The 21,851-nt window shown below is 41.0% G+C and overlaps 1 protein-coding gene across 2 annotated transcripts in view; it reads right to left on the bottom strand.

The window, feature by feature from the left end:
- Positions 1 to 21,851, bottom strand: part of vgll4b (vestigial-like family member 4b) — an 81,407-nt gene that overhangs the window by 38,745 nt on the left and 20,811 nt on the right. The window contains exon 1 of one of the 2 annotated variants that reach the window (XM_067432016.1): positions 7,505 to 7,834. The exons of the other annotated variant lie outside the window; for it this stretch is intronic. Coding sequence (XP_067288117.1) covers positions 7,505 to 7,586 — 82 coding nt within the window. The 5' untranslated portion in view covers positions 7,587 to 7,834. Of the gene's footprint in view, positions 1 to 7,504; positions 7,835 to 21,851 lie in introns of those variants that run through there. 2 annotated transcript variants of the gene reach the window in all.

Raw genomic sequence — 21,851 nt, 5'->3', positions numbered from 1 at the left:
GGATTGCTTGAGGCTGCTATATGATGATGGAGGATCACTCTTAAGCCCCTTTCACACTGCACGTCGGACCCGCAATATTCCCGGAGCATTGCCGGGTCTCCTTCTGTGTGAAAGCAACCACGTCCCGGAATTGATTACCGAATTCGACCCGGGTCGGGGACCGAGTAACATTGCGGAATATGTATCAGAGTCGCCAAGGAAGCGGAAAAGAGAATTAAGACGGCAACGCGACAGGCAAATCAACAAGACAAAAGTAAATATTGGAGTGGCCTTTCCAAGATGGAAAGAGCTCATGAGGAGCAGTGATTTTAAAAAGAACGCCGACGTTGCCGGCTTTTTTCTCGACAGGTAATATTAATTCAGCCTATTTGTGTATATTGGAAGTTTTATTGTTGCTTGGCTAATTATATCATGGTGTGCTGTGCATAACACTAGAACGACGTCTAGGATAGTTTTCCTCGCGTCAATGATGAAAAAGTATTGTTTACCTTATAACATAAATCCGTGTTCTATGACCGATAACATGAGATTAATATTTTAATTGCATTATAATTTGTTTGCCTACGCTAGTGGTGTCGAACAATATACAGAATAACGATAGCACTGATAAAAGTTACTTTACTAAGATTAGCTTGCATTCGTCTGGGAACCTGATAGCTGATGTTAGCAATGAACTGGTTAAAAATAACGAAAACGTAAAACTATTATTCATTTTACATAGATTAATTTGATCATAGATCGTTTGGTAAATTAAATAACTGCAAATTATAATAGTTTTCAAAAATTACCTCATCACTTGAGTTGAAGCAACACTCACCGAGGTCGAACTGGAAGCCATGACTAAATCGGCCACCGTAGGAGTTGAAACGAAATCGAAATTGAGAGGAGTAGAAACTATTATTCACTGGATGGTCATATACCTTTACACCACTAGATGGGGGAAAATATCACACAGTGGAGCTTTAATGTACGCAATTTCAACAATAAAAAATAAATTCTAAAAAGAAAACAAATTAGATGTTACTTTTAAGATACCCGTCTTATTGTCTCTTATTGCTCTTTAATAAAGAAAAAAGTAATTACTGTCCGATTAATCGGTCGATTAAGTGGTAGATTAATCGATTACAAAAAGAATCGCTAGCTGCAGCCCTAAAAATGTTCAAAACATTCAAAACAGCAGCAGGATTTCCTCCGTTGTGCAGAAAAGAGACGGGCATCTCTTATGCAAAAGAGACAGCAGTTCCGTCATCTGTACCGTCACATGGGGAACACGGAACCAGGTGTGTGTTTTTTCTAGCATTTTCGAAACATCCTCGTCTGACCAAATATTGATGAGGCACTTCCTCGTTGCTCCACGTTTGCCCTCTAGCGTTAAAGTTATTCGTTTTGGATACACCGATCTTTCCGCGTCGTCAATCTTGTGACATTATTACGTCCTGTTTTTGGTCTGTTTACATGTCTTTGGTCCGTGTTGCGTTCATATATCAATTGAACCGCACCAGAGTTCGTTTGGAAGCGGACTGAGACCCGTCTTTATAGCGCTCTCGGTCCGCTTGTTTGGTGAGCACCAGGGTTCGGATGGCAGCGTTCACATATGTTCAAATGAACCGCACTAAACGAGGGTTGGGATTGGGCGACGTCACCTAAATCGGCAGCTGGCGATGTGTACAGTAAAACACCGCGATGGCCGATGATATCGTCCGGGGGGGGGGGGGGGGGGGGGGGTAAGTAGTATGTGAGCGGAGTGGAGTGAGGAGCAGATTTTTTAAAAGTCGGAGCGTTGTGGTTTTCACTCGCTCTGTGAGCGCTCCACTACCGCTCCATCACGAGTACAATTCATGCCAACAGGCCGGCACAGCACTACATTTTTAGCCAGAACTAGAGCTTCGATCGGCTCAAAAAAAATCAAGCCCGACCCTAGCCGAGCCCATGCACCCGAGAGACCGGCCCTGCCCGACACATTAACTGTAGGTATCGAGAACGAGCCCGAATTAAACCCGACCATTTTTGAATACGTAGCCGTTCTGGCCAGAGCGAGCCTGTAATGACTAATGAGCAGAGCGGAGCCGGTGTGACTCAATAATCCTACTGTGGTTACAGTTATACTATTATTTTACTATATGATTTTGAATGAGCAGATATCTGTATTGATCAGTAGATAAAATAACTGATGATAAACGCATGTTCATCTTTCCAAACAAAATTCGCAAGACTCGGAGCGGGGGCGTGGCATCACGATGGTGTTTCTCCATCGTGATGTCGGTCAGCCACAACCCTATCGGCACAACCCTAGTGTGTGTGTGTGTGTGTGTGTGTGTGTGTGTGCTTGTTTTTGTGAAATATGAGGACACCGATGTGTATAATGCCATGGGTATGACACAGGTATTACAGGAGAGGGTGAAATATGAGGACATTACCCATGACCCCACTTTACAAAAGGCTTATAAATCACACAGGAGGAGTTTTTATGAGAAAGTAAAAATGCAGAATGTTTCCTGTGATGGGTAGGTTTAGTGTGTGTGTGTGTGTGTGTGTGTGTGTGTGTGTGTGTGTGTGTGTGTGTGTGTGTGTGTGCGTGTTGGGTAGGTTTAGGGGCAGTGTAAGGGATAGAAAATATGGTTTGTACAGTATAAAAACCATTACGCCTATGGAATGTCCCCACATTGACAATCCTTTACAGCAGGGGTCTTCAACTAAAATAGCTTGGGGTCCAGAAAAAAAACCTTCTCACCAGCCGAGGTCCGGACAGTTATATACCTAAAAACATGAATCGATGTCTTTTTGCCAGACTAAAGAAATTAGTGTAGATTAAAATGTCTTTATTGAACAAAATATATGTTCTCATATAGATAAAGTATGTCTTTTCATATTGTTAAAGCAAACATAGGTAATCCTTCAAAAAATTTATTTAATTTTGAGATTATTCTGTTTGCATTGGTACAAAATATCTAATTCAACCAGTAGCCATGTCTGACAAAAATACGATGAATGAAAAAATGCCTTCATCTCTAAATCTGCACTGAAAATACATTAATTTCAACATTACTAGCAACTAAAGTGCTTTTTCTGCTGAACTGAGATAAACAGTAACAATCAATGAACACAAACCCTCCTGGTTAAAAAACAAAACAGAAATCTCATAACATAATTTTATGTTCATTCACATGTATAGCCTACATTTAGTTAGGTAGAGACTATCTTCAGCACTGCTCTCTCTGTGCTTCAAATTGCACTGGTAAAAAATCATTAGCAATATCATCCAGAAACACAAACAGGCAAAAATAAGGTGCCACCAGTGTTGGAAAAATGAAAAAGTCCACAAAATATTTCATCTCTTTATTTCAACTGTTCCTTTAAATCCAGAAAAACGTAAATAACCTCTCAAAAGGCTGAGCTGAGTTGAACTTAAAGATGGAATGGAAGCATAAACATTCCTTGTTCCAAAAAAATAAAAATAATAATAATAATAAAAAAGTGAATATAGCTACATTGTCTGAACTTCAGTGCATGTGAGAAATTGGCTCATTTATTTTCTGCGCCCTTACCTCAGACTGCTGAGGATAAAGGGGTCTTTAAAATGTGTATGGCTGAATCAGAAATCGCCCCTATACCCTAAATAGGGCATTATTTGAGGGGACAGCCATTTGTAGTGGCGTCCGAAACCACAGTGGACATGTTTGAGTGTACTCACATGTTGCACCGCAATAACGGGTGTACAGCCGATGTACACACAACAGCTGTCCGACTTCACGCACTCGTTTTCATTCACTCCTTCAAGTGAACTGTAATAGTGGACAAACGTAGGGAATAGTGGATGAGGGTTAAGGGGCCAATTTCTGATTCAGCCTCTGTTTTGCGCGCCGCTTTCTTCAGTCTCTTCACTGCGCGCCTAAACATATAGTGAGCATAGTAACGTAGCCGCACACCGGACTGAAGCTCATGGGCGCGTCTCAGGATCTCACACTGGACGCTCACATACGCGCAAGCTCAGTTTTGAATCGACTTCTGACAGAAGAGCTGCACGATGTATTACATTTATATTATATTTCCCTCAAATCCTCCATGTACATACCGATTTCACCCTGTGCTACAAGAGATACACTCATCGTGAAGTTCTTCTGTCAGGAGTCGATTCAAAACTGAGCTCGCGCGTAATGTGTGCGTCCGCTGTGAGATCCTGAGACGCGCCCATGAGCTTCAGTTCGGTGTGCGACCCCTTTAACTGTCAACGCAACCGTGGCAACATAGGAAAAACGGTTCTACTGAGCTGCCTGATATAAATGTGATTATTTATTTATTTATTTTAAATCGCATTAGGCATTTAGTTATTTCAGTGTGTCAAAAGGCTTCGCGGTCCGGATGGATGCATCTCGCGGTCCGGATCCGGACCGGAGTCCGCCAGTTGGCGGATAAGAAGACAAGTAGATAAGATAAGAAGAAATAGATAAGAAGACCCTGTCAATCACTCTGAAAACCTTCTATATCAAAAGCAAGTAACACATGGAAATGTGCTGTTTTAGTAATTTGCCGGTACACAACCTGCATCATATTACAGAACACACTGCTAATAAAGTGATTTGACATTTACTCGTCCTGCTACATGCATAGACGTTGTGTATTTCCAGGTTCGTAGCGGCACTAGAGTAAAGCACGAGCCCGTCAGATGATAAAGAGCCATTGGTATATCCTGAGCAGCCGAATACATGAGTTTAGAGGAGAGCTGGATCATATTTCTGCTCTGGACATGTGATGGTCAATAACAGGAGGCTGGTACAGCTCCGTGCAGATCCACGCTCAATCAACCTGCTTTCCCACACACACACACACACACACACACACACACACACACACACACACACACACACACACACACACACACGTTTGTTTTTGTGAAATGTGGGGACATTCCATAGATGTAACGGCTTTTATACTGTGCAAAACTTATTTTCTATCCCCCTACACTGCTCCTACCCATCACACACACACACACACACACACACCACCCCTTAACCTACCCATCACAGGAAACATTCTGCATCTTTTTAATTTCTCCACAAAAAAAACTCATCCTGTATGATTTATAAGCCTTGTGAAAAGTGAGGACATGGGTAATGTCAAAATGAAAATAATTGTGCGCACATCCAGTGAAACTTTTGCAGGTGCTAGATTCAAGAGCATAAATCAAAGTAAACAAAAACTCTGCACACTGCTATTTGCTGCTCCCAAAAATGTATTAAAAAGGACAACGCTTCACCCGTCGAAAATTGTCCTTTTTAATTTTAGGGAGCAGCAATTAGCAGTGTGCAGAGTTTTTGTTTACTTTGACATGGGTAACGTCCTCATATTTCACCCTCTCCTTGTAATACCTGTCTCACACACACACACACTGCCCCTAAACCTACCCATCACACACACACACAGCCCCTAAACCTACCCATCACAGGAAACATTCTGCATTTGTACTTTCTCATAAAAACTCCTCCTGTGTGATTTATAAGCCTTTTGTAAAGTGGGGCCATGGGTAATGTCCTCATATTTCACCCTCTCCTGTAATACCTGTGTCATACCCATGGCATTATACACATTTGTCTCCTCATATTTCATAAAAACAAGCGCACTCACACACACTCAGCTCTACAGAAGCATCCGGCCTCAACACTACAAACCGCAACCCCGCACCACAACACTGATGAAGAAGAGCGCGAGACGAGGGAATGCTCTGGATTGCAGCTCCTCTACCAAAGGAATCTGCATACTGGTCATTTCTCATTGGCACTTGTGAAAGCAGCGCTGGAGAGGCTTCAAATAACAATAGTTCATATTAGGGGTCCTTAAATAACCATTTTACACAATTTACTTACCTTTTACTTTGCTCATTGCATTATTTTAAAAGTATTTGCATTTATTAAACTCTGTAGTTACACAGCTAACCCTTTTGACCCAAACATAGCTCAGAATTATTAGCAGTAAATGTGGGGATTTTCCAGAACATCATGCAGGTAATTAATGTTAGCACATAGCAATTAGTGCAACAATGGCCAAAATTTAGTTTATAATATTAACAAGAACAATCTGTATTCATATATTTATATTCATGAGCATATTCCTAACACAACACACTTTTCTACTTAAAAAAAAAAAAAAAATTATATATATATATTGACTATCCCATTTTAAACACACTTTTCCCCTTCCCTATCCCATCACACACTTTTCCCTTTCCTTTTCCCATTTAAAAAACACTTTTCCCATCTTCCCTGTCCCATTTGAAACACTTTTCCCCTTCCCTATCCCATTTGAAACACTTTTCCCCATCTTCCCTGTTCCATTTGAAACACTTTTCCCCTTCCCTATCCCATTTGAAACACTTTTCCCCTTCACTGTCCCATTTGAAACACTTTTCCCCTTCACTGTCCCATTTTAAACACTTTTCCCCTTCCCTGTCCCATTTGAAACACTTTTCCCGTTCACTGTCCCATTTGAAAACTTTTCCCCTTCCCATTTGAAACACTTTTCCCATCTTCCCTATCCCATTTGAAACACTTTTCCCATCTTCCCTATCCCATTTGAAACACTTTTCCCCTTTACCATCCAATTTTAAACACACTTTTCCCCTTCCCTATCCCATTTGAAACACTTTTCCCATCTTCCCTATCCCATTTGAAACACTTTTCCCCTTTACCATCCCATTTTAAACACACTTTTCCCGTTCACTGTCCCATTTGAAACACTTTTCCCCTTCCCTATCCCATTTGAAACACTTTTCCCATCTTCCCTATCCCATTTGAAACACTTTTCCCATCTTCCCTATCCCATTTGAAACACACTTTTCCCGTTCACTGTCCCATTTTAAACACACTTTCCCCCTTGACCATCCCATTTTAAACACACTTTTCCCGTTCCCTATCCCATTTGAAACACTTTTCCCATCTTCCCTCTCCCATTTGAAACACTTTTCCCCTTTACCATCTCATTTTAAACACACTTTTCCCGTGCACTGTCCCATTTTAAACACACTTTTCCCCTTGACCATCCCATTTTAAACACACTTTTCCCGTTCACTGTCCCATTTTAAACACACTTTTCCCCTTGACCATCCCATTTTAAACACACTTTTCCCGTTCACTATCCCATTTTAAACACTTTTACCCTTCATTGCAAACATTGCATGCATTCACTTGTTTTAAAAGAGCCCTCTATATGCTGTTTTCGTCATGACGTGAACGCGTTTTGGGAAGTTGGCAGCACATCTGTTGTTGTTGTTATTTTTCCCCCATGCACAGACTAACTCAAACCTTCAGCCATTCTTCTGAAAGGTAATCTACGATAGTAAACAGGCCTCGTCAAACTCTCCTGAAATGGAGAAAAACAGCGCGCGCGGAACACTCGCGAAAGTCCAGCGAGACTCGGTGACGTCACGGGCGTCCGTTATTTATTTTTTTACTGACAACTACTTCATTTCAATAACCCGAAAGTCAGAAAGATATACGGGTTTAAATCTTACCTTCGTAGCACAGGATGCCGATGTTATTGTTCATTTTGTCCAAGTACTGGTAGTTCAACAGGTCCATTTTGGTAAAAAGCATTTATGGACTTTTAGTCGCAGAAAGAGCAGCTTCTTTTTTCCCCTCTCGTGTAAGGCCCAGCCTTTGACTCCAAACAGAGCGAAAACTAGTTTAACCCGACCCGGTTGAGTTCCTAACGAGTAGAAGTGCTCTAACACGAGTTTGAAGAAACTTTAATTAGTTTTATCGTATGAAAAGAGTTGTTTTTAAGGACAAAGGGGTCGCGCCAGTTCTCCTCACAGCCCGCTGTAAGTCGACTGCACTGACACGCAGCCTATGATCGTATGAGCGCGATCCTCCTCCTACTCACGCTCGCCAAATCCCGCGAGACTTCCCCCCTCCCAAGCGCATGGGAATCGGTGCATGTAATGGAGGAGGAGTAGAGCAAAGGAAATGTTCAAAACAAAGAAAAGTTACTATGGAAAGTCATTTTTAACATTTTGTACATAACTATTCCAGTAGTAACTACTGCCATGGGACTTTTGAGTACAATATGAATTACAGTAAGCATAGTAAGTGCTAGTATCGTCTGTAAACTAACAAAAGTGTATGAATACTTAGTAATAGCTATAAGGTTATAAGTGCTAGTAACCTAAAATAGTTACTTGTAGCCTAAATGTGCAAAATTTCAAACCTTTCATAAAAAAAAATAATAAAGAAAAAAGCTCTTTACAGATACATTTTTGTATGAAATATTAACAATATTGTTATTTTTATGCAATGGTCAATATGCTATTGGCACGATAAAAGTATGTATATTATTATTACAGAATATACACAACACAGAACAAAACGTGCATACATACACTTCAAAAATGCTGGGTTGTTTTTGAAACAAATTGAACCCAATTGAAAGTAAAATATTAATAAAGATGAAAGATGCATATTCACTGAGTAATTACTGTTTGAGGAGGGTCAAAATGTCAGATCTGGAGCCGAATTACAGGCGTGTAAAGATGACTTTATAAAGATGTCAGCATCATTATATTATTCTCACACAGAGATTGGCAGATCTATTAGTGAAATCTGTGGACTTTATCAATCTGTGTCTCCTTATATGCCAACGGTGAGCGCTCAAACATGGGAAATAAGCACTTCTTGTGTGTTTTTGACCCAAGTTTGAATGCCTGTAACTCAAGAAGTATTAAATATATCTTCATATCCGTTTAGATTCTGGTTCTTAACAAACTTTTCTTCAGGTTTCTCCATTTTAAAGGCTCTTGATGGTTCAGTCCCAGAGATACGGAGATCTTAATGCAGCTCTGTGAGTAAACTGGCCAAGTTCAGGGGTTGAAAACCAAATGTGGGTCATTTTACACACAGCTCTGATACACTTTATATTCAAAGAGAGCAAATAATGTTGAAACTAGAAATGTATCTTGTGTTCTTTTAGGCTTTTAGGCTACTACTAAACTCAAGACAACACAGCACGTGAACTGAAGTGATTTGTAAAGACTCTGCTGCCCTCTGGTGCCGTCCGATATCATGTGCTTTCATTAGGGCTGAAAACAAGACATGATATAATCAACACTGATAGTGATTTCTGAAGAATGTTATCAGAATAATAGCAATGTTATTATCTGCCTCAAAATCAGAGAGTATGGCTCATATTTCTAAATATATAATCTAAATGGATATTTAGATATATTTCATTCTTCTTGAGTTGTACTTAATTGGCATTTAATGCAACAAATATTGCTAAAGTCCACAGATTTCACTAATAGATTTACCAATCTCTGTGTGAGAATAAAATAATGAAGCTGACATCTTTCTAAAGTCATGTTTACATGCCTGAAAACTGCCATTCTGATCCTCCTCTACAAACCAAAGTCAATATTCAACCATGACATCTAATATTTGGGCTTTCATTATTTATGTTTGTCTTTCTACAGAAAATAATATTAACACAATCAATCATTAGAGCTGGAGAAGTTGGCAAAGTTTGGTTGATTTGACATGTAATTACCCGAATGTTATTTTAAATTACGTCACTAAACCTTTCCTGGCTGCACAATGAGACTTAGATTTCTCTCATTCAAAGTCGTTTAAAATATAAAATGTCTTACTTGTGCCGCAGGATATCTGTATGTTAATGATGCTTTGATAACTAATTCCCTGGATCAAATGTTGGATTTTTTCTCTAGATATTCCTCTTTGAATATAAAGTGTATCAGAGCTGTGTGTAAAATGACCCACATTTGGTTTTCAACCCCTGAACTTGGCCAGTTTACTCACAGAGCTGCATTAAGATCTCCGTATCTCTGGGACTGAACCATCAAGAGCCTTTAAAATGGAGAAACCAGAAGAAAAGTTTGTTAAGAACCAGAATCTAACAGGATATGAAGATATCTTTAATACTTCTTGAGTTACAGGTGTGAAAACTTGGGGAAAAACAACACAAGAAGTGCTTATTTCCCATGTTTGAGCGCTCACCGTTGGCATATAAGGAGACACAGATTGATAAAGTCCACAGATTTCACTAATAGATCTGCCAATCTCTGTGTGAGAATAATATAATGATCCTGAGATCTTTATAAAGTCATCTTTATACGCCTGTAATTCGGCTCCAGATCTCATGTGAAAACTGTCATTTTGACCCTCCTCTACAAAACAGTGATTACTCAGTCATTATTCCACCATGGCATCTTATATTTATTCATTCATCAATCATTTATTGTTTGTTTTTCTTCAGAAAATAATATTAACACAATCATTTGAGCTGGAGAAGTTGGCAAAGTTTGGTAGATTTGACATGTAATTACCCGAATGTTATTTTAAATGACTAAACATTTCCTGGCTGCACAATGAGATTTAGATTTTACTCTCTCAATGTCATTTCATTAATAAAATGTCTGACTTGTCCTCATTGGCATGGCGCAGGATATCTGTTTGTTAATGATGTTCAAATGTTTGATTTTGTTAATATTTTTTCTGTAGAAAGTCAAACATAAATGGTGATGAAAGGCATCAAGTAATCTGTGTTTTGTAGAGGAGGCTCAAAATGAGTTTTCACGTGAGATCTTGAGCCAAACTGTATTGGGTCAAATTTTGGGTCACCTTTTTAAAATAAAACGTTTAACCCAATGGTTGGGTTTGTTCATATTTGTTCTGTAGAAAATCAAATATAAATAATGATGAAAGATGCATATTCACTGAGTAATTACTGTTTGAGGAGGGTCAAAATGTCAGATCTGGAGCCGAATTACAGGCGTGTAAAGATGACTTTATAAAGATCTCAGCATCATTATATTATTCTCACACAGAGATTGGCAGATCTATTAGTGAAATCTGTGGACTTTATCACTCTGTGTGTCATTATATGCCAACGGTGAGCGCTCAAACATGGGAAATAAGCACTTCTTGTGTGTTTTTGACCCAAGTTTGAATGCCTGTAACTCAAGAAGTATTAAATATATCTTCATATCCTTTTAGATTCTGGTTCTTAACAAACTTTTCTTCTGGTTTCTCCATTTTAAAGGCTCTTGATGGTTCAGTCCCAGAGATACGGAGATCTTAATGCAGCTCTGTGAGTAAACTGGCCAAGTTTAGTGGTTGAAAACCAAATGTGGGTCATTTTACACACAGCTCTGATACACTTTATATTCAAAGAGGAATATCTAGAACAAATAATGTTGAAACTAGAAATGTATCTAGTATTGAAGTATATTATGCGTTTTCCATGTTTGGAGAGGTTGTGTGGTTTTACTGCTGTGTATTTAATTCAAGGTTTATGATTTGGATCATCACTCACTTGGGTTCTCATCATGATGGCATTGTGACCTATTTTGGAGAAATCCATATTTATGTAATTTATTCCACATTTATTTTTTGTGTAAATTAAGTTACGAAGTAAGGTTTTGTTGAGTATTTTGAATGAGTGTATACTTTTGCCCATCAGTATTTGAGAGTTTTGTCAGATCACCGACTCCACGTATGATCAATAGCAGTTGTGTCTGATTTGGCAAACACATTAAAGAGGCGTTGCATTAGAAGTTTGTTCAAAGCTGAAGCGGGCAGTTATGCTGCTCAAATGGCCACTGTTGAAGCGTCTTGAGTAACGAACCTGATGTGATTTATTCTTACACAAGCCTGATGTGTGTGATTTTCTACCGCCGTGAGCATCAGATGGGATCGCAACACTCCCTCAAATCTGGCCTGTTTGAACTTCATAAAGTATATGATCATAAGCTGGGATCTGCTGGTGTAATCAGGGCGTTTTACAGCCTTTCTGTCTCCAGGATGAGACAAAACAAGTCGAGTCGATGTTCTAACACATAATCACCCTCAAGACTGGGTCATATCGGACTAATGAGTCATTTTCATGCCATTGATCCATTAAAAACCAAGTCAAATCCAAGGCATAATCAGTCACAGGTTGTAATTAGAGTTCAACATTAAACAGTGGCATTAGTTAAGTTCACTCAAAAATTATTGATTCTAAATCAACACTGAACTAATCGGAATCAACACAAAACTGAATCAACACTAAACTGAACTGAATCAACACTAAACTGAACTGAATCAACACTAAACTGAACTGAATCAACACTAAACTGAACTGAATCAACACTAAACTGAACTGAATAAACACTTAACTGAACGGAATCAACACTAAACTGAACTGAAAAAGCACTAAACTGAATCAACACTAAACTGAACTGAATCAACACTAAACTGAACTGAATCAACACTGAACTGAACTGAAAAAGCACTAAACTGAACTGAATCAACACTGAACTGAACTGAAAAAGCACTAAACTGAACTGAATCAACACTGAACTGAACTGAAAAAGCACTAAACTGAACTGAATGAACACTGAACTGAACTGAATCAACACTGAACTAAACGGAATCAACATTAAACTGAACTGAATCAACACTAAACTGAACTGAATCAACAGTGAACTGAACTAAATCGCCACTGAACTGAATCGCCACTGAACTGAATCGACACTGAACTAAATCGACACTGAACTGAATCGACACTGAACTGAATCGACACTGAACTGAATCGACACTGAAGTTACTGAATCGACACTGAACTGAATCGACACTGAACTGAATCAACACTATTGTCTTTTAACCTCTGATTTACAGAGAATTTGAATGTGTCATGTTTGATGAAGTTGCGTCACTGATTCTGTTATTTTTCTATTGATCACCGTGAAGCTGCTTTAAAACAATCCCTATTCCATAAAGGACTACAGAAATAACGCTCGACAATTATGACAGTAGAAGCGGTTCCTTACGTGTGTAACAGTGATGCGGCTGATTCAGTTCATAAAACTAATGTGATTGAATCGGAGTGATCCGGTTCTCCAAGAACGAACCGTTTTCAGCAGTCGATGATCCACTGAGCGGAAGGTTTTTACCGATCACAAACACAAAGCAACGTTATGATACTTGAGGCTTTAACTAAATGCACAATTCCTTTCGTGCTCGTTTCTCCTCGTTAATGAGTGCTGACGGATATTAGCTTACGCAGGCTGGGGGACGTTTCTAGGGGACGCTGTATTGTTGGGGTTGTTTTGGAAAAGGTGACGATCCTTACAGTATGAACACTACACCATATGAACATTACACCTCTGAGAAGCTCAAAGGCGGGACACTACACACACACACACACACACACACACACACACACACACACCTGAGCCTTTCACAGGCAGTCCTGTTACACACAACACAACAGACAGGAGACGATCAGTGGCAGAACACACAGGCCTGGAACAATGAGTCTTTAATTAGTATGATTTTATAAACTGAACCGAATCAACACTAAACTGAACTGAACTGAATTAACACTAAACTGAACCAACACTGAACTGAAATGAATCAACAGTAAATTGAACCAACACTGAACTGAACCGAATCAACACTAAACTGAACCAACACTGAACTGAACCGAATCAACACTGAACGGAACCGAATCAACACTGAACTGAACCAACACTGAACTGAAATAAATCAACACTAAACTGAACCAACACTGAACTGAAATGAATCAACAGTAAATTGAACCAACACTGAACCGAACCGAATCAACACTGAACTGAACCAACACTGAACTGAACCGAATCAACACTAAACTGAACCAACACTGAACTGAACCGAATCAACACTGAACGGAACCGAATCAACACTGAACTGAAATAAATCAACAGTAAATTGAACCAACACTGAACTGAAATGAATCAACACTAAACTGAACCAACACTGAACTGAAATGAATCAACACTAAACTGAACCAACACTGAACTGAACCGAATCAACACTGAACTGAACCAACACTGAACTGAAATAAATCAACACTAAACTGAACCAACACTGAACTGAATCGAATTAACACTGAACTGAATCAACACTGAACTGAACCAACACTGAACTGAAATAAATCAACACTAAACTGAACCAACACTGAACTGAACCGAATCAACACTGAACTGAATCAACACTGAACTGAACCAACACTAAACTGAAATAAATCAACAGTAAACTGAACCAACACTGAACTGAAATGAATCAACACTGAACGGAACCGAATCAACACTAAACTGAACCAACACTAAACTGAAATAAATCAACACTAAACTGAACCAACACTGAACGGAACTGAATCAACACTAAACTGAACCAACACTGAACTGAAATGAATCAACACTGAACGGAACCGAATCAACACTGAACTGAACCAACACTAAACTGAAATAAATCAACACTAAACTGAACCAACACTGAACGGAACTGAATCAACACTAAACTGAACCAACACTGAACTGAAATGAATCAACACTGAACGGAACCGAATCAACACTGAACTGAAATAAATCAACACTAAACTGAACCAACACTGAACTGAACCGAATCAACACTGAACGGAACCGAATCAACACTGAACTGAACCAACACTGAACTGAAATAAATCAACACTAAACTGAACCAACACTGAACTGAACCGAATCAACGCTAAACTGAACCAACACTGAACTGAACCGAATCAACACTGAACGGAACCGAATCAACACTGAACTGAACCAACACTAAACTGAAATAAATCAACACTAAACTGAACCAACACTGAACTGAACCGAATCAACGCTAAACTGAACCAACACTGAACTGAACCGAATCAACACTGAACGGAACCGAATCAACACTGAACTGAACCGAATCAACACTAAACTGAACCAACACTGAACTGAACCGAATCAACACTGAACGGAACTGAATCAACACTAAACTGAAAGAAATAATGATGCTTTAGTCACCAAGACTGTATTTGATAAAAAATGCAGATCAAATTGTGAAATATTCCATATTCTATGAGATTATACACTAACCAGGTGCAGTGAGTAACACTGATGAGCTCTTCCTCACGGCTCCTGTTAGTGGGTGGGATATATTAGGCAGCAAGTGAACTTTTGTGGGCGGCAGTGGCTCAGTGCTTCATGTAGGTTGTCTACAAACCGGAAGGTTTGTGGTTCGATCCCCGGTTCCACCTGACCAAGAGTCGAGGTGTCCATGAGCAAGACACCTAACCCCAGCTGCTCCCCGTCGGTGTGTGAATGAGTGTATGTGAGGCAAGATGTAAAGCGCTTTGGATGGCCATAGGGTCTGTTAAAAGCGCTATATAAACGCAGTCCATTTCATCCTCAGCAGGAGTAAGGATTTGAGCGAGTTTGGCCAGATTGTGACGGCTAGACGACTGGGTCAGAGCATCTCCAAAACTGCAGCTCTTGTGGGCTGTTCCCGGTCTGCAGTGGTCAGTATCTATCAAAAGTGCTCCAAGGAAGGACCAGTGGAGAACCGGCCACAGGGTCATGGGCGGCCAAGGCTCATTGATGCACGTGGGGAGCGAAGGCTGGCCCGTGGGGTCCGATCAAACAGACGAGCTACTGGAGCTCAAACTGCTCCAGAAGTTAATGCTGGTTCTGATAGAAAGCTGTCAGAATACACAGAGCAGCTCAGTTTGAGGCGTATGGGGCGGCATAGGGTGACCTCTGACCCCGCCGAAAGCACCAACAGTGGCACATGAGCATCAGAACTGGACCACGGAGCAATGGAAGAAGGTGGCCTGGTCTGAGGAATCACGTGTTCTTCTACATCCCGTGGATGGCCGGGTGTGTGTGTGTGTGTGTGTGGCTTACCTGGGGAACACATGGCCCCAGGATGCACTATGGGAAGAAGGCGAGCCGGCGGAGGCAGTGTGATGCTTTGGCCAATGTTCTGCTGGGAAACCTTGGGTCCTCCATCCATGTGGATGTTACTTTGACACGCTCCACCTACCTAAGCATTGCTGAGACCATGTTCAGCCTTTCATGGAAACGGTATTCTGGTGGCTGTGGCTCTTCCAGCAGCAAAAAACCCCAAAAAACTTTAAGATGGAGTTGTTTAAAATACACAATGCCATTTTTTGCACACCTATAATGATAAATAATGATACACAACAGCAAACCAACATGACAGAACAATTGATCTCAGAAGTGAACGAGAAAACCAGCAACAACAGCAATGGAGTCGATGCTTATATTGCAGCGCTGGACTCCATTTGAACTGGCAGAAACGGTCCAGATGTCAATCTAGGAACAAACCACTTCCGACAAACGTGGAGTCACACCCAGTCACTGTAACTGGAGTCAGACGCAGACTTTACCAGAAATGCTGCCGCAAGAGCTGAACCCTTCGGGAAGTAGAGCGGAGGTCTCTGGTCTGGAAGAAACACAACTCAGCCTAACAAACACTGAGCAATCCTTCAGCACAATGAGCAAAAACACACACCAGACCCAATCCAACACTCTTCCCATCGGACGGGGTGGAGCATGTGCAGTGACATATAACATATGAACATTATAAACATACGAACCTCATCACATGAGGCAACACTGGAGGTTAGAGAGGAACACTGTCAACAAATATGGAAGGGTTGAATATTTCCTGAAGGCGCTGTGCCTGACCATCATCAATCTAAAGGAAATGTGTGGATGACGGCACACTCTAAAGAGAGCTGGGTTAAAAACAACCCAAGTTGGGTTAAAAATGGACAAACCCAGAAATTGGGTTGTTTGAATGGGTCAATTCACTGGGTTCAAACAACCCAATTTCTGGGTTTGTCCATTTTGAACCCAACTTGGGTTGTTTTTAACCCAGCATTCTTTAGAGTGTATCATATTCAGAGATACAGATGCTGAAAGGAAATGAACCCAAAAGAGGAACGCACAACATCATCCTGAAGCACTTGAGCACAATAAACGGCAGGTGCAAACGTCACGGATCCCATTCAGGAAGATTTACACACACACTCTAAAAAATGCTGGGTTAAAAACAACCCAAGTTGGGTTGAAAATGGACAAACCCAGCAATTGGGTTGGTTTAACCCAACGGTTGAGTTGTTTTAACTCAGCGGTTGAGTTGTTTTAACCCCGCAATTGTTTTTAACCCAGCGGTTGGGTTGTTTTAACCCTGCAATTGGGTTGTTTTAACCCCTGCAATTGTTTTTTTAACCCAGCAGTTGGGTTGTTTTAACCCAATGGTTAAGTTGTTTTAACCCAGCAGTTGGGTTGTTTTAACCCAATGGTTAAGTTGTTTTAACCCCTGCAATTGGGTTATAATAATAAAAATAATAATAAGTTTTATTTATATAGCGCCTTTCCAGAGCTCAAGGACGCTTTACAATAAACAAACAACAATAAAGCCAAATGACAAACAGAGTAGACAGAACAACAGTGGGCAATTGAGAGTGCAGGTACAATAATTGAGAAATCGGAGTGAGAAAAAAAAAAAAAAAAAAAAAAAATTCTAAGACCTATAACATTCAGAAAAGAGGTGTGTTTTGAGCATGGATTTGAAATCAGAGATAGTAGCAACAAAACGGAGTGATCGGGTAGAGAGTTCCATAATTTGGGTGCTATTACACTGAATGATCTGCCCCCCATTGAAGCAAGGCGATGCCGAGGGACAACGAGAAGGTTGGAATCAGCAGATCGTAGAGAGCGAGTAGGGTTGAAGGGGAGAAGCAAGTTACAGAGGTAAGGGGGAGCGAGGCCGTGCAGAGACTTAAAAGTGAGAAGAAGAATTTTGAATTTAATACGGTAAGACACAGGAAGCCAGTGAAGGTCATGCAGAATTGGGGAAATATGAGCAGAACGTTTGGTGTGGGTGAGTAGTCTGGCAGCAGAGTTCTGAATATATTGTAATTTGGAGATGGAGCTAGCTGGTAGGCCAACGAAAAGTGCATTGCAGTAATCAAGACGTGATGTGACAAACGCATGGATGAGTGTTTCAGCATCAGAGATACTGATAAAGGGACAGAGCTGAGCGATGCGACGCAGATGAAAGAATGCTAATTTGGTGACGGAATGAATGTGAGAGTGGAAAGATAAAGAGGAGTCAAAAATTACACCAAGATTTTTAACAGTAGTAGATGGTTTGATAAGAGTGCCAGCAGTCTCACAGGTGAAGTTGGTAGGAATTTTATTAGTGAGTGATGAAGGTCCAGTGAAAATAATCTCAGATTTGTCCATGTTGAGTTTTAGAAAATTTGAATGAAGCCAATGTTGGTTGTTTTTAACATTTGTTTAGCATTTGAGGAAGATTTACACACACTCTAAAAAATGCTGAGTTAAAAACAACCCAAGTTGGGTTGAAAATGGACTAACCCAGAAATTGGGTTGGTTTAACCCAACGGTTGAGTTGTTTTAACTCAGCGGTTGGGTTGTTTTAACCCCGCATTTTTTTTAACCCAGCGGTTGGGTTGTTTTAACCCTGCAATTGGGTTGTTTTAACCCCTGCAATTGTTTTTTTTAACCCAGCAGTTGGGTTGTTTTAACCCAATGGTTAAGTTGTTTTAACCCAACAGTTGAGTTGTTTTAACCCAATGGTTAAGTTGTTTTAACCCAACAGTTGAGTTGTTTTAACCCCACAGTTGGGTTGTTTTAATTCAGCGGTTGGGTTGTTTTAACCAAGCGGTTGTTGTTTTTTTAACCCAACAGTTGAGTTGTTTTAACCCAGCAATTGGGTTATTTTAACCCAGCGGTGGGGTTAAATGTTGCTGTTGATTAAGACAACCTAATTGCTGGGTTAAAACAACCCAATTGCTGGGTTGAAACAACCCAATTGCTGGGTTAAAACAACCCAATTGCTGGGTTAAAACAACCCAATTGTTGGGTTAGTCCATTTTCAACCCAACTAGGGTTGTTTTTAGTCCAGCATTTATTTTAGAGTGCAGATTTTTTTTTCTTAGTATTAAGCCTCACAAAATTAAAAATTAAAACCATGAAAAAAAACCTTTATGCTTCGGAATATAGACCTAAGGCCACATGCACACGAAGCCAGAGCTTCCCCTAACCGATCCATCAGAATCCGCCGGCGCCTTCGTCGGCCAGAGGGTTAAAGAAAACCTAGCCTATTTAGTTTCATTAGGGCTATGTTTAAATATTAGCCTATAATATTGTTTTTAAATGTTATATGTTGATTATGAAAAGTGAGTAGCATGAGTAAGATATCCATCATAAGATGAGCATATGTTAGAGACAGACTGGACATAATTTTAAACTATTAACGGTCTACTTTTATTTGGCTACACTCACAATAGCAACAAAAGACTTGGTCTCAATTTCAAAAATGTATTTTGTTTATTAAACGTTACGTTTTTAATTTAAAAAGCAGTTCTAAATTCAGTTCATATTTTCAACAAACGAAATTCAAAGCCACAATAACGAAATGGTAAAAAAAAAAAAAAAAAAATCAAGCAAAATAAAATTCAAATTCAAGCAAATCCAAACATTTTGCTCTTTTAATTTTAATAACTGCTTGAATAATACACCTATGTTTCCTTCTATTAAAAATAATGGCTATCGCGTCTAAATATGAATGAGGATACGGTTATTGATAAATTGAATTGTTATTGTCGTTCTTATAATCATGTGTCTAAACCGCCGGATCTGTGTGTACGAAACGGCGATACGATACAAACATTTAACATATTTTTTACAAAACAAATGTACTTTAAAATTACTATAAAATCGAAGCCATATGTCTAACCAAGTTGTGTTCCAAATTTGAAGTGGGTATCAAAAAATATTTAATTTCCATAAGACTTTGAGGCGCTGTACCAAAAATAGCCACCGGGTGTCACAACACCTGACATCCCAGTAATTCAGTCTAAAGCCCTGCATTTATGCCCGAGCCCGACGGGCCCCGACTTTTTTACGCCCCTCGGGCCGGGCTTCGGGCCAATTTTCACGTCATACCTAAAACGCGGGCCGGGCTTCGGGCCTTTTTATAGGCTTCTCCTTCGTTTTATATTTATTTTATCAATTAAAAGGAACAATGAGTTCTGCGCTGGTGGAAACAACACGAGACCATAATAGCTAACGCGACTGTTAAGATGGCTCGCACAGTGTTCAGAGCATAGGTTCAGAGTCCGCGCCAGCAGCAGCAGCGCGCGTTTCTTCAGCGCGGAGACACACTGCAAGCGTGGTGTGAGCGTGGCGTTTCTGTTGCGTGTCATCCGCGGGGCGTCTGGTGCTATTAATGTACAGGGAAGCCCTATACTTCATGTTAAATATAAATATATTGCCTATTGATACAGCAAAGACAACTTCGGCAGTAGCCGGCCCATGCCATATCCATGGTATTGACGGCAAAAGAATAATTCGTTCTGTATTGACTGGTTTAATATTTCAAAATCGATAATTAGGCTATGTTGTTTTTTATTATTACAATTAGGCCTATCTGCATTTATGTTAACCTACAGACTTTCAAACATTATGTCATTATGTGTCACAATGTTTTATGGGCTATATGTTGTAGTCAGATAGATATGATGGTGCTGCAACACGCATCGCCGCAAATGACTAATGCAAGCCAACGCAAATGGCCGTAAATGAAACTTAAAATAAGTCTAAGATAGTCAAAAACACCATCATCTTCAATAAAAATGAATGAGATGAATGAGATCATTATCTTACCAGTGCGTCGCGCTCTCTTATGTGGTATTTGAATCTGAAATGAGCTGCTGAATAAAATGCATCTTGAATCTTTTGCTTCCGTTGCTGTAAACTCCGTTAAATGAGCATATACCACGGGAATTGAAGATGGGATTTATATTCATTTGCGTAGGTGTAAGGTAGGCTATAAGACAACCTGCATGTGCTTTTTTTATTTTATTTGTTTAGCTCCGTTTGCGAGAGCCGCGAGCAGAATCAGCCTGCCTCAGCTCGTCAGAAATGCCTTTTAGGCTACTGGTGGTAATAGTTGGCGAAATTAACTAACATTGTGATGCTTGAAGTGTTTTATGGATTTTATTATAGGCAAGACAAGTCAAGAGTTGATTTGAGAGACTAAATTAATTACATATGCGGTTAACTCACTGTCGGCCGCTGGCCGCTTTTGGTCGTCACTTAAAAAAAATTAAAACTATAATTTAACAAACAAAAAAATGCTCTAAACATTTTTCTAAATTAACTTAATAAAGGAACGAAACGAAAAATAACTACTTTGACATTAAAAACAAAACAGAACTATTTTAATGGCTGCAACAATGTAAAAAAAAAAAAAAACGGGCTCCAGTCGGACTCGGGCCGAGATTTTTGATAAGCTGTCGGACACGGGCCGGGCTAGGGCCTCAGCGTCTCGGGCCAGGGCCGGGCTAGGGCCTCAGCGTCTCGGGCCAGGGCCGGGCTAGGGCCTCAGCGTCTCGGGCCAGGGCCGGGCTAGGGCCTCAGCGTCTCGGGCCATGGCCGGGCTAGGGCCTCAGCGTCTCGGGCCAGGGCCGGGCTAGGGCCTCAGCGTCTCGGGCCATGGCCGGGCTAGGGCCTCAGCGTCTCGGGCCAGGGCCGGGCTAGGGCCTCAGCGTCTCGGGCCATGGCCGGGCTAGGGCCTCAGCGTCTCGGGCCAGGGCCGGGCTAGGGCCTCAGCGTCTCGGGCCAGGGCCGGGCTAGGGCCTCAGCGTCTCGGGCCAGGGCCGGGCTAGGGCCTCAGCGTCTCGGGCCAGGGCCGGGCCAGGGCCTCAGCGTCTCGGGCCAGGGCCGGGCTAGGGCCTCAGCGTCTCGGGCCAGGGCCGTGCTAGGGCCTCAGCGTCTCGGGCCAGGGCCGGGCTAGGGCCTCAGCGTCTCGGGCCAGGGCCGGGCTAGGGCCTCAGCGTCTCGGGCCAGGGCCGGGCTAGGGCCTCAGCGTCTCGGGCCAGGGCCGGGCTAGGGCCTCAGCGTCTCGGGCCAGGGCCGGGCTAGGGCCTCAGCGTCTCGGGCCAGGGCCGGGCTAGGGCCTCAGCGTCTCGGGCCAGGACCG

This window comes from Pseudorasbora parva, chromosome 22 (assembly GCF_024679245.1).
Source record: "Pseudorasbora parva isolate DD20220531a chromosome 22, ASM2467924v1, whole genome shotgun sequence".
Lineage (NCBI taxonomy): Eukaryota > Metazoa > Chordata > Actinopteri > Cypriniformes > Gobionidae > Pseudorasbora > Pseudorasbora parva.
This window is presented reverse-complemented; position numbering and strand designations above follow the sequence as displayed.